This window comes from Sinohyriopsis cumingii, chromosome 4 (genome assembly GCF_028554795.1).
Source record: "Sinohyriopsis cumingii isolate HCF-2022 chromosome 4, ASM2855479v2, whole genome shotgun sequence".
Lineage (NCBI taxonomy): Eukaryota > Metazoa > Mollusca > Bivalvia > Unionida > Unionidae > Sinohyriopsis > Sinohyriopsis cumingii.
The window spans coordinates 132,430,844-132,446,079 of NC_142964.1; the positions used below are offsets into that span (position 1 = coordinate 132,430,844).

At 33.8% G+C, this 15,236-nt stretch overlaps 1 protein-coding gene across 1 annotated transcript in view; it reads left to right on the forward strand.

Annotated features, from left to right (window-relative positions):
* The first annotated feature begins 3,218 nt into the window (after nt 1-3,218).
* Nucleotides 3,219-15,236, forward strand: part of LOC149802111 (protein disulfide-isomerase A3-like) — a 30,760-nt gene continuing 18,742 nt past the window's right edge. The window contains exons 1-5 of the mRNA XM_089954386.1: nt 3,219-3,352; nt 7,917-8,004; nt 9,590-9,704; nt 11,827-11,934; nt 12,725-12,851. Of these exons, the coding sequence (XP_089810512.1) occupies nt 3,219-3,352; nt 7,917-8,004; nt 9,590-9,704; nt 11,827-11,934; nt 12,725-12,851 (572 nt within the window). The remainder of the gene's footprint in view (nt 3,353-7,916; nt 8,005-9,589; nt 9,705-11,826; nt 11,935-12,724; nt 12,852-15,236) is intronic.

Below are 15,236 nucleotides of genomic sequence, written 5' to 3' on the forward strand. Positions count from 1 at the left end.
AAATACATCAACATGCATTCCAGAGAAATATGCAGAGTACATATAAAATAAACTGTTACATCAACCATATTATAAATCTATTTACCTTATCATATGGGACAAAGGCCAATTTACATTTTCTTGCAAGCACAAGAATCATCAGGCACTTTAATGCAATGCCATGACAAGCACCCTTCAGCAACTCCAATGGACTGACCACCATTAATATGCTGTTCATACTATGTTGTTTATGCAGACAAGTAGCAAACAAACCAATCAGAAAGTTTTTTACCACTTGTCATGCAATAGAACAACCCAGCATGACCAGCAATCAGGGTAGTTGCATTGCTCAGTGAACACAACTCTAACAGGTAATCCTGGTTCAAGGTTACCTAAATGGCTAAATATGTGCAAAATGAGAATAACACAATAATTGCAACTGATGACTGTATTTCACTCAATAATAAACATTAACTACATAAAATAAAAAAATACCTACTTCTGCCTAATTAAAACATGAATATAAAAATATAAAACATATGCTACTGCTACATATGTGTTTCTTTAGCTTGTGTTACCGTCCGGTCAAATATCGTCACGGTATCGATATGGTGTCCTTAATTACTGATAATCTGTTTTCGATGGACTATCAGCTGAGGAATAATAAGAACAACTACATTGCCAAATGAACCATCATATATCGATGATTAAGCAAATATATATCGACTATTTTACCTAGATTAGTGCTTCTTATATGAAACCTGAAACTTAATTACAGTTAAAACTAGAATAAATAACTTTAGAAATATGCATTTAACATAAATGTGCAGTAAACACACATAATTTACAAACTACCTTTAACTTCTTTTAAATTGAATTTAGATGCTTGACATTGTTAGTTTAAAAAAATAGTGTATTCCTGAGAAATGTTAATCTAATCGTTAGAAAAGAAGCTGTAAATAATAGGTGAAGAACATATTCCCTTTCTAAAACTTTTTAGTGTAATCACAAATAATTGCAGCTTGTAAAATTTACTGTTTTCTTCAGATGGTCAAGTATTGTTTCGCCTTTTCTTACAGGTGAGAGACGCTATTGTACCAACTTTTGAAATATAGATTCTAAATTAAATGCCAATTTATAATCAGTGTAACCTTTTGTCATTTAACACTACAATAACCTTACGAATAGTAGGTACATATATCAATATAGATATATAATAGGCTCTAAAGGCAAATTTGCGTTCCATTTTCCCCTGCAAACGAAAATATATATATATATATATATATATATATATATATATATATATATATATATATATATATATATATATATATATATATATATATATATTAATATGGAAGGTGAAGCGTTGAGTATTAGATAACTTCCACAGGTAATAGCTGCATATTGGAAGCTAAATATTTTAAAATGTAATGGGCATACTTATTGGTTACATGACTTTCTTGTAGTTACAAACTAAGTTCTGGAATAGTTTTGAACAAGCAATATAGTAATCAATATGTGAACATACAACATAACAAGTGATTGCATTTCTCCGTATTAGAAGTTGTTGAGTTACCAAGAAGAAAAGAATTCAACTAGACCCATGTCTTGTGTCGGAGCTTTGGATACAAAGTCACTGCTGGAATGCTGTAAACATCAATAGCAAGAACTAGAGAAAAATAACTTGTTAAACAAAGTAAAAGCTTCATGACTGTATGCTAATGGACGGAATTAATGTGTTGACTGCTTCTGATTGGTCCAATAATTCCTCCCTACTGGGTTGGTAAATCTAGTATAAGTACTACGTCAGCTGGGTCTATGGCTGAGGAAAAAATGAAATAGCTTACGTCTGACCCACCGAAACACGACCGGTCAAGCAAAAATACGATTTTTCACTCGCAAACAATTCGACACTGCTCACCTTCCCTTTTGTAAAGATGCCAGTTTATCCTTTATGAATCACTAGCATATGGTCTTTTTGATTTATGTACACATATTGATGATTATATTCCCTGTTAAAAACTATTCCAGAAGTTTGTGAGTATCTACATAGGAATCCATATAAGTCATTTAAACAATATATATGTCCAATTTATTTTGACATATCTGGCTTCCATGAGTAGTGTGGAGGTGAGGGGGAGTGTCTAAGACTCAGTTCTTCATATTAATATTTTCCCGCCATCTCAAAATATGACTAGCATGAAGAGCACATATACAGATATTGATCATGATTGTTTTATCATTAAACAAAAACCGTACATACATAAGCTATTTATCAATTTGAAGAGGGAAATGTCCTTTCATTAAATATATTTTCCTTTAAAGGGAAAATGAAAAATAATTAAAATATAATTAATACTGACTTCTGTCTACTACTATTTGTAAGGTTATTGTAATGTCAACTGACAAACGCTATGCTGCTTACAAATAGGAATTTAATTTGGTACATGTACAAGTCGAAAGTTGGTACAATACAGACTTCCAGCTGCAAGAAAAGGTGAGAATAAAATACTTTGACCAGCTGATGAAATCTGTTATTTTACATCGTGCTTTTTGTGATTGGACAGAAATATTTCAGTAAGCGAATATATTCTTAACACAGTACTCATTGTTTTTTCGAATTTAACGCCAAATTTTTTTAAGAATAAATTTATTTCTAATAATAACAACGTTTAACATCTAAGGTGAATTTAACAAAAATGTAAGATAGTCTGTAAATTGATGTTATTGCTAAACATTTATGACAATTCCATGTTTCTAACATTATGTAAACGATGTATGTATTTAACTGAGACTTAGTTTTGATATAAGAAGCATTAACATGGGAACAGTCGTAAACATATGTTTGCTTTGCCAAGTTCACCGTTTGAAGACACCATATTGATGATGTGGCGATATTTGACCGGGCGGTAACCCAAGCCAATAAAATATACCCAGGTACAAATGTATCATTAGTATTCATGAATTATTTTCTTACTTTTCACACGTGGAAAGGCGTGTGAGCCAATGAACGTATTTTCGGCGTGACCCAGACGTGACAGGTCAGACTTAAGCAATTGTGTTTAGTTGTCTAGCCTTAGGCCCAGATTATGTTGAACTTATTCTACAGTTTACAGCTCAGAAAGGAGGAATGATTGAACCAATCAGCAACCGACAACGCATTGATATCGTCATCCTTAGGTAGCATTTAAGACTGGAGAAGCTATCACAAACTTGGAAAACACGCACTTACAAGCATGAATCTTTTACTTTGTTTAACAAGTTTTTTTTCGCTAGTATTTGGTGGTGATGTTTTATATTATTCCAGCCGTGACTTTTCGTCCAAGACTCCGACACATGACTTGGCTCTGGTTGAATTCTTCGCACCTTGGTAAGCTCTTATACTTCTTTTAAACATAGCTTGGGTTTCATTTGTCACGCCAAAACGTTATTGCTAAGTCAAACATTTATGCCATTTATCTTTATGCAAAGATATGTAGAATACGGCCGTTATAATGTGTATACATTTATTGGTGACTATAATGGTTGTTCAAAGCTATTCATGAATTGTGTAACCAAGAGGAAACCAGTTCCAGTCATTTAAACAATAAGTATGCCCAATATGTTTTGAAATATCTGGCTTCCATGGGCAATTTGTACCCGTTGGAGTTATCTAAGACACAATACCTTATATTACTATTTTCCGCTGTTTCAATACAAGACCAGCATCAAAACAAATATATAGATATTGAACATGATTGTTTAATAGAACAAAATAATACCCATGTCCATAAGATACATATCAATTTGAAAGACGCGAAATTCTTCCCTTTTCAACAAATTTTCCATTTAAAGGGAAATTTGAAAGCTAATTTTATGTTTTGAGCCTTTTCATTATGATACTGATTTTTGGCACCTACTCGTCGCTGGGTTATTGTAGTTTGGAAACTAACAATGTCAAACGTCTAAGTTCAATTTAAAAGATGTAAAAGGTAGTCTGAAAATTAACTGTATTTGCTAAACATTTATGACAAATTCATATTTCTTAAGTTATTTAAACTGTTTTTGCTTTTGATTAAGTTCTAGTTTTATATAAGAAGAATTAACCTGGGTACAGTTATCGGTATGTGGTTCCTTAGCCAGTGTAGTTTTTCTTATTTTTCCCGGACTGAAAATCCGTCGAACAGAGAATATCATTCATTAAAGACAATATACTGATACTGTGGCGATAAAACAAGCTAAAGTAGCATATACGGAGGCACAAATGTAGCATGAATATTCACACGCAATTACTGCACACAACGATGAACACGACTCTACCAAATCAATCTTAAAATATTGCATCCGGGAACACATTTTCATTGCAAATTAGGATATTCCACTTGTTAACTCTCTCTCTCTCTCCTCCTCCTCCTCCTCCTCCTCCTCCTCCATCTTATGTTTCTATGTTTTCTTCTTCTTCTTCTTCTTCGTCGTCGTCGTCGTCTTCTTCTTCTTCTTCTTCTTCTTCTAGGATTAAAGAAATCTGTGTTTGTTTCTAAACAAGAGAGTGTCGAAAGGCTAGTCAGAAAGCATATTTTAGCGTGACAAGTCGTGCTATCGTAGGTTATATTTAAGCTTTTTAGTTTGTTTTCTCGCCTTAGGCCCAGCTTATACGAGACATTACTCAGTAGGGATGAATTTGTTGACCAATCAGACGCTGCCAACGCAATAATATCTTCCTCGTTAGGTAGACTTTACGTGAATAGAAGCTCTTACAAACTTGGAAACACGTCCACTTTATTTTAGTATTTGCTGATGACGAATTACAGCAATCAAAAGGGTCTTTTGCATCCAAAGCTCAGAAACATGAATGGGCCCAAGTTGAATTCTTCGCACCGTAATATGTTCACACATCTATTGTAAAGATGGGTTTCTTTGGTCTCACGAAAACATTATTGTGAAGTCCATAACCCACATAACCAATTTCAAGACGTGGAAATTCGTCCATTTTTAAAATATTTTCATTTTAAATCAGACATAACTTTAATTTTCGAATCATTAAAGATAATACTGGTTTTTGTTTCCAACTAGTCGTAAGGTTGTTACACAAGTCAAAAGTTCAATGACAAAAAGGTTTATTGATTAAGAACTGACATATCATTTAATATTTGCACACCAGTCAAAAGTTGGCACAGCACAATCTCAAAGCTGCAAGAAAAGGTGTATTTAAAATACTTTGACCAGTTGACGTAATCGATCAATTTTACATGGTGCTGTTATTTGTGATTAGAATGAAAAGTTTCAGTAAGAGAATATATTCTTTACATAGTATTCCTTGTTTATTCAAATAAAAAAAATAATGTCTGCTGAAGAATACACTTACTTTTACAACTAACAATGTAAAACATCCAAGAGCAATTTAAAATAGGTTAAAGGTAATTTGTAAATTAATGGTATTTGCTAAACAGTATTGAAAATCCATATTTCCAACATTAACCTTTTTTGCCTTTAGTTCAATTTAATTTCATATAAAAAGCATCAACATGGGTACAGTCCTCGATATAAGATTGCTTGACCGATGACGTTTAATTCATATCATTGCCGTTGTTTATCATTAGAACACATTTTTAAAAAGTTGAAGATGTTCTTACTGTGTCAATATTCGGCCGGACTGTAACCCAATCAAGATAAACTTATACACAGGCACAAATAAATATGCCATGAATATGCATGAATTAGTTTCAGAACGTTCACACGACATTACTGCCCACAAAGATGTTGCACGTGACTAATCAAATCAAGCTTAAATCTACGCATCGGGAAATACAGTCCGATTGTGAATACAGATATGTCCATTTGTTCTCTCTCTCGCTCTCTCTCTCTCTCTCTCTCTCGCTCTCTCTCTCAGTTTAAACAAGTTTGTATTTTTTCTAAACAAGATAATGTGAGTCTAACAAAACGTATTTTTAGCGTGACCCATCGGTTTATTACTGGTCAGACGTAAGCTTTTTCATTTTCTTGCCGACGAAGCACTGTTAAATTAGTTAGCATTTACGTGTATAGAAGATGTCACAAACCTGGAAACACGCAATGTATAAGTATGCCCAGTGTGTTTTGAAATATTTGGCTTCCATGAGCAGTGTGTATGTTTGGATGTGATGTAAGACTCAGTTCTACATATTACTATTTTTCTTCCATTTCAATACACGATTAGCATGAGTAGCACATATATAGATATGGAACATGGCTGTTTAAGCGAAAAGAAACGAAACCTCGCATCCATAAGATACAGATCAATTTCAAGACGGGACATTATTCCGTTTTCAAGAATTTTTCCTTTTAAAGAGGAGGACGAAACGTAATGTTACATTTTCAGCCTTTGAAAGATAATACTAATTTCTGTCTTCTATTAGTCGTAAGGTTATTTTAGTGTTCAATGACTAAGTTTATATTGATTACAAATTGGTATGTCATTTAGAATTTACACAAGTCACAATTTGGTACCAAACAGTATGTCACATGCAACAACAGGTGAACATAAAATACCAGCGGAATAAATAAATCAACGTTACATGGTACTGTTATGTTTTAGTATAGTGAAAAGATTCGAAAAAGGAATATTATCGTTACATCCTATTCCCGAGTTGTCAAAATTTACAAGCAACATTTTCTCAGGAAAAAAATTTATTTCTGAAACTAACAATGAAAAACTTTTAAGTGCAATTTAAAAGAAGTTAAAGGTAGCCTATATAGTAATGGTACTGCTAAATGTTTATGATAACCTCATATTTCCATTATCATTTAAACTAATTGTACCTTTCATCAAGGTTTATGTTTCATTTAAGTAGCATTAACCTGGGTACAATCTTCGATATATATTTGTTTCCCCAGTGAAGCTTGTTTCATTCTTCGACTGATAATCCATCGACAATGGCTCGTTAATTAAAATCATCATATGTATATTTTGGCGATATTTAACCGAGAGATAACAAAACACTATAGAACATACATAGGCACAAATGTATGATGAATATTCATGTACTATTTTCGTAACTTTTCCACGTCATTGCTGCCCTCAACGACTTACAAAAACCAATCAAAATGAAGCTTAAATAATATCTTCTCATGGACGAACAGTTAATTCACGAATTTGGAGATATCCATTGCTCTCTCTCTCTCTCTCTCTCTCTCTCTCTCTCTCTCTCTCTCTCTCACACACACACACACACATTAATATATAACATCACACAGACTCAATTCCCAAATTCGATGGATTTGTTCTTATCAAGGAGATGCTTACACGCATATCTAGAATGAAACATGTTAAAATGCATTAACATAGCCATATGATATTATGACATTTCAAAAGAGATTTCGAAAATTTTCGTTTCTGTATGACCAATCATTATCGATGGTAAATAATGTTTCACCTCATTTTAAGTTACTCCTTAATGTACGTATTATTTGACAAAATCAAAATGTTGAAATGTACTGCTGCATTCATTATTGTTTGCAGATCAATAACGTTATTGCTGAGTAATCTTCACAACACTTGCTTAAAAATGGCACTGTGTTTCAAGCTAAATACTATTACACAGTATGATGCGACAAAACGGTTGATAACTATTAAGTTGGCACTAATTGCTATCTAGGGAGATTAACTGCGAAATTCAAACTTTAAACGATAGTATTGTTCTCTGTCGAATTCGGTTCTAATCTGAACTGATTGTTTTACTTTCGGTCACTTGCATACATGGTAAATTGAAATATTGTCATTTTGTATTGTTTCTGAATGATTTACAATATGTGAAACATACTTTCTGGCAAGGCCCATTATATAACAGTTTCAAAATATAATTATATAACAATTTGAAACTATTGCTGTTCATTTGACATATGCTGGCCTTGGCAGCTCTTACTATGCATGTGCAACCTGCTTCACTTTCTAAAATCTATTTTGTTCTCTACCATAGGTGTGAGGACTGTAAATTTCTAGATCCAACATACGAAGCAGCCGCAAGACTACTGAAAGACAATGACCCACCGGTTCCCCTCATCAAGGTAAACGATATGTTCCTGAATATAAAAACATTTAATATTTGACCAATGCGACACTTTTCATTGTACTATGTTACATTAAATAACTTTGTTTTGTCATGAGTTGTATGCCTTGTACACCAGCATCACCAATCAGACATGAGGTTTTATCTTCCAACGAAGCACTTAGTTGTGTTCGATTGTAGCGAGGCAAGCTTTTTCGGGGTTTGTGCCTTGTTTTTCTCAAGGTAACTGGTGTCCATGGGGCTCATAGTTACTGAAATTGAACATTTCGTTTACTTTGTTATACAAATAGAAATCTAATAGTTCAACTCTTGTACGTAAATCCATTGTTTTGTTCCTACCATAAGACATAGTATGTTATACAATGATGTTGTCGCTCCTTCTGCCTGTCGCAAGTTAAATGCATGGCTTCGACTGATTGCTTTCTATTACTTTCCTTATTTTTGTCTAACTTTTCCTCATTTCCATTTTCAATAACATGTAATCGAACTTACGGCTTTTGTTTACACTATTAAAAAAAATACATAAAATTAAGATATATTAGATTACTTTGCTAATAAATAAGAAAAACACTCTCAACTACATTTAAAGTTACAATATTGATTTAAAATATTTGCGAGCAATTAATTTCGTTTGTTTTTTTCTTTACTTAAATAAATTAGTGCATATGCAATTATTGTCAATGGCATCTTTGACTTCTATTTCGGATAAGTTATGGCTTGCAATAAATGAACAAATGCCAAAATGTGTCTCATTTTCAAAGGCTACATCACGAAGTATCCTGGACTATCTATAGTATCCTGTACTTTCATTTCGCCTTATGTTCGTTCAGAATTCATTGCTTAGTGTTTCACATATATGCGTTTGATTTTTTCAAACTGAATCTCATCAATTCCTTCGCTTTCAGTTTCCACCACGAATGCATTCATTTTGTATTCCGTTTCCCTCTATTATACTTTACTGTTCCATGCAACAGTAATAGCAATGGAATGTGTATTGCTACTTGTTGCAATACTTAATTTACAAAATTTTCTATACCACCACTAAGATCGATATAGAAATGTTCTTTTCTATGAGTGGTGATGCACGATGCACTTATGGCAAATGTGGCACCAGTAAAATCAGCATTGCGGAGCCACATCAGTAATGTGGAACCACATTTAGCATTTCTGGAGGTTCTGCATTAAGTATTTCCTCAAAACAGTTCAATCTGATCAACATCATTTGCTGTATTCAACTGAATCTTTGGGAAGATTTCATTTCGTGTCTAGCGGTTGTTGCCAGATATGATAGGCTACAAAAATGAATGTTATTGATGATCGGTTATTATGCTTGATAATCTTATGTAAAGATTTGTCTGTAAGGAAATGTGGACCACGTCATTATATTACAAAATGTCACAATGTTCATCTCTCTCTCTCTCTCTCTCTCTCTCTCTCTCTCTCTCTCAATATATATAATCATTGTTCTATTGGTGGATTGTACTGTCCATACATAATACATATCATCACATGTTGAGTTATTGTTCTATAGGTGGACTGTACTGTCGATACATATCATCACATGTTGAAATATTGTTCTGTAGGTGGACTGTACTGTCGATACTGTAACCTGTGTAGAATTTGGTGCACAACACTATCCCACTTTCAAAGTGTTTAGAAATGGTAAAGCAGAAGATTATACCGGTCGAGTTACCACAGGTAAGGAGGTAGAATGTGTTACCGTTTCTCTTATTTGCCTGATTTCAATCCGTCTAGTATTTTGCATTTTGTATTACCAAAACTATTTAAACACTTGCCAGATAGAAGCTGTAATGTTTAAAATAAGTATTTTAACAAGATAATATTATCAAGTTATCAAAGCGTAAATTTGAACTGCAGTAAACAACATCCTGTCAAACAATCTGATAAAAGTAAATTTGGATCAATTGATAAGCGCAGTTATTTCAGCTTTGTGCAATATGTCTTTATATGATTTCTTTAATTTTAGAGATTTATCTCTAGGAAAGATTTGATTTATTTTCGTTGGTACCCATTTTTATCCATAGTTGCTTTGTGAAATTTATTCAGATATAAAATGTTCGAACATACCGTCTTATTGATGACGATATCATTGGTAAAATACTGGACTAAGGACATATTGAGGACTAATCATTAATTTTAAAATTTAAGGCCATACTATTATAAACAGTCTGTTAAGTATTTTCTTTAACATAATTTGGTTAGAATATGTTAATAGTTTCTATCATTTTTGTATGTTCATAGTCTCTCTCTCTCTCTCTTTCTCTCTCTCTCTCTCTCTCTCTCTCAAAATAACTGTCATAATGAGACCTGAAGAATATGGGTTTTTTAAATTCTCCAAATACTTATTTTACGATAGACTGTCTAACATAAAAAGTTTGACAACATTCATGAAGAAAGGGTTTAGATGACTATGCATTTCGATCATGCTATAAATTATGAAAACAACTTTTACCAACTGGGCTAACTTTTATAGATGACTCAAACATCTCACTTATGTTTGCGTGTGTTCGAGTCTCTGCTCGGACAACGTGGTAATGTAAGACAGCTTGCCAATAGCTTCCCGTGGTTCGGAGATTCTGCCTAGATTTTCAGTATATTTTATCTGCGCATTATCTATAGATTGCTAGGTCGTTCTAACAGTAGTTTATTGCATAATTACAACATTTTATGTCTGCATACTATCATGTATATTTAATTTGCATTTTTGGTAGCTTTTGTATATTTTATTGCATGCTATGGTAATGCAATACTGTATGTTGTACTTGACCTTGTCAAAAATTGAGTTCCTATCAGCCTGACTTGAATTAACTTTTTTTTCGGGAAAGCAACTAATACATAGCTAAATTATTATTATTATTATTATTATTATTATTATTATTATTATTATATGTTTTGGTTTAAAATCAGAATTATTACTGTGAAAAATAAATGTTTGTTTGGATATGGGTCTAGGTTTTGGCATTTGTGTACTGTATTTGCAATAGTCCAGTTTCTGGTTTAGAATAATAACTAATAGTTTTATTTTGTCAGCATCAGGATCATTCTAGAAGGCTAGTTAATGGTGTTATGTTTAACAAATGATAATTGTGACATGAAGTTAAGCAGATAACTATATATTCTTGTGACTGAGATGGTTTTTCGTTCGTGCTTTAAGATCTAGCACCTTCAAATTGTATTAAATGTTGTGTCAGGTATTTCAGTTTTGGATTGGAATTCATTTTCCTCAAATAATTTAATTCAAGTGATTATATTGTCCGGAAATACAAAACTGCTCCGAAAAAAGTCTTGGATACAGACAGTCATTACAATTTATAGTGAATTCAAACCTGGAATTATACTACTGTCATACAACAAAAGACTGGTGACATATCCAGACTCTACGAGCTACCAAAGACACATTATCACCTTCAGATTTCGATATAATTTGGACTAATACTACATTTTATTTAGGACATTAAATTATTAGGTCTCTATATTTGTGCTCTATGATTATTTGGGATTTAGATCGTAATACCGCATGTTCCTAGTTATTATATTTTTATTTTATATTCTAGGAAATAAAGCATTTGTAGAATTTTACAAAGCTTGTTGCTTTTCACCCTTTTATATTACTTATTTTAAGAGCATAATCGTGGCAATATTTTAATGGCTTTTCGTATTCAAGACGAACACTTCGTTTATTATATGATCGTTAGATTATCGTCTAATTACAGTCAATTGCAAATATTTGTACACAGCCTTTTAATTTCAACATATCAGAAAAGGCTGCAATAGTGTGAAATTTACGTTTTATTATCAGATGAGATTGTGAAGAACATGAAACTCAGGGCCGGTCCCGCATCTAAAGAACTGAAAACTGTTGAGGCTGTCGAGAAATTCTTGGAAAATAACGCTTATTCTGTAATAGGTATGTACATAGTTATAGTTGGTATATGTGTAAGTGAATTCCACCTATATTGAAAACAAAACAGGTGCTATATAGGAGACTGTTAACTGCATCAGATTCTAAATGACATAATCATACGCACCAGTTCCCATAAAGTATAAAGTTTATATTATGATCTGTATAGTCTGTGTATCATAATTTTCTTTGAAGAATAATATCTCTAGCCAATTTATGAACCTTGGGGCACGACAAAATCCTTCAGATTTGTGATCAATAGTGTAAATGTCAAGGTAATTTTTACTTAAAGAACTAGATGGTTTCCACACAATAACACTTGCCTAATTTCACATACCTAGATAAATCTTTGTCATGCTTCCACATACAGTAAGAAAGAAGTTATTGAATTTGGGATGAAAACCTCAAACGTATCGGTCACTGTGCCAAACTGACGAGAAGTGGCTTCAGCTATACAGCTTGAGTTTTCTATACAGATATGGCTAATGAACATGGTCTAGATGGACATAGTGTACCTTTCACGATACGCTTGTTATGCCCCTCTATAAATACGAAAGGTTCATAAAGAGTTACAGTGGCTGTTTATCTCTACATAATTTAGGCTGTTTAAGTTTGGTTTTGAGACAGTTTAACGCGCACAATTGATCGTCATAGAAGAGGTAACCACACTATATTCATCAGCATGAAAATGCAACATAGCACATCACAACGAATTGTCCATGCTTGACAATAATCCTGAGTCATCGAAATTTTTAAGATTTTAAAAGGTCTTGTTTTTTTAAATTTTATGTTGCAGGATTCTTTCGCAATAGTGACAGTGAAATGGCAAAGACCTACCAAAAGGTAGCGGATGCTTTAAGGCTGGACATCCTCTTTGCCCATACCACAGAACAAGCTATCAGGGACAAGTATACTTATAACGAGTAAGTGTAGAACTTTCCACTAAATGATAATTGAACCCTTTTGTCTTCATTAACCATATACCCGTGAATTTATTTATAGTGAAACATATAACCTATGAATCAGAAGGTTAAAAGTGCAAAATAACAGAACTGTGTCCGTCCACATAGTGCCAGAAAGCATTTAATTCAGTTGCAAGCATAGCTTATCACCTCAAGCTGGTTGCATTACAGATCTTGATATAAGTATATACTGGATATCTGCAAGCCTTCAGCGTCTCCTCTCAAAACACTCACCTGGTACCATCAGTTTTCTTTCGAAATTCTAGTCCTGTTGATGACCATTTTCAAGTTATCATGAACAGGTCTTTGATAAACAGTTAAGCCAATTGACAGGAAACAAAATTCATATTACAGTGCATTTGGTAATAAAGATACTGAAAAGTCTATACTGTAACCAGGGTATAATTATATCAAATCATTGTATTCTAATAAAATTGTTATTTCTTTTAAATAAAGGTTTCCTGACCACTGATGTATTCATTTTTATCCTTCTTCAAATACGTCAACCGATCATAATACCTAACGCGATCTGCTACCACCTCGCAATCCAGACAACTCAGGCTATAACGTTCGTCTAATATGCTTAAAGTTATCTGCCCAAGTAGGTGGTAGTTAGATAGAGTCATCCCTCCCTAATATATTGACTTATGCCAAATCGTAAAAGCATCAATTAATGCTTCGTTCAAGCTCTGTACACATGGAGGCCTCAGAATTCACATCCAAGTATTTTGAACGTGTTCGACCTTAAAGTATGTTGAGGGAGTGTTCTCTTGGAAGAGAAATATACTCTATTTATATATTTCCAACTTTTCCTTCTTTTTTTCTTTATTTGAAAGCAGTCTATCTGCCATTTCAGTTTTATCATTTTGACGTCCTCGCACACTTGTCTCGGTTTGGAAGCATATGCTCCAATACATCTGTTTTTGAACGTGATACAGAAGATACGAGAACTGGAGAATCGCCATATCATGATTGATTGCTCAAGTGGCAAAATTTGAGTCTCAACGACCTCATCAATATAGCAGCCGAAATTCAAAGGAAAAAAGAGACATTTCCTCGTCGGCTCAAACACCCACTATGGAAAGCGTTCCATTCCTGTCCAAATTAATTTAACTGACACATATTGGTTATATTAAACTAGTCCTCACGATAAAATGGTTCTCTTATCAAGGGGTGAGAAAATCGATAGAGCATCGTGAGAGGACACACAAGTACTATCAATAAGTACCTAGGGTGACTAATTTTATAAATAGCGTCAACTTACCAGGCGATCAAGTCCGGGGTAGTGAGACGACAATAGGAAACATGCAATCTACTTGGAGTCAATAGATCAGACTGTGTCCTGTCCCAGAGGGAACATATGCGAATTAAACACGAGTGACGAATCGACCATTATGCTTGTATTCTTTGATTCGTCTGGAATAGCGTGTCTACTAATACTTGTAGTGGGCCTGGACACTGACGAACTTGTCCATGGATTTTTCGTTGTAGACATTGCTTTAGAAGTTTGCAATGAAGAACGCAAAGCTATGGGACGTTTCTCCCCTTACCTGCATATATTTGTCGCAACAGTGGAGAGGTCGCACAGAATAAGAATGCTCTTCCAAGTAGGTTCTCTTGACAACAAAGGAATGATGTCCGTACGACTTTAATTTCCAGGATATTGGTATTAAATATACGATCCTGAGTAAGGTAATATCCACTGGCCATATGTAATGATGGAAGGAAAGTGCGCCCATCTCGCTGTGTTTGTCTCCGTACAAATTATTAGTTCGAAGGTTGTACCTGCAAAGTATCACCCGACGTAAACCTTTATGAAATGTGACCTCATTCCTTTGTTTGTTTCAAATTTCGGCGCCCATACAGACACAATTATTATTTTAATAGCCTCCAAAATAGGAGACCAAGGACAGTGATTTCGCATTTAGTAACCTTCAGACGCCGAAAGACTGTCAGGCACAGAGACAGCTTACAGAACAATCAACTATCCTAGCACAAGGGTGCTAACGGGAATTCTATTGACATGGAACCATTATGGTAACAGTATGTATATCTTCACCAAATGGATATGTACGCTTACTGCACAGTGATACTGAATCATTCAGACTGGGTTCGGTATTGACCGTGATAGATCAATATGTTATGGTATGGAGATAAATTGTGGTGAACGATCCTCTTCTTTGTGCTGCTATCCAAAATGATTCTGGAAAACATAAATTTTAACTTTAATTAATCTTCAGAGCTGTTTTCCTTAGAAGCAGATAATGTGGCACAACTGGTCAACTGGTCAAGAAGCCCCACTGGGTTGATTTGTATCACACTTGGTAGACTGAGTCTTAAGAGTGC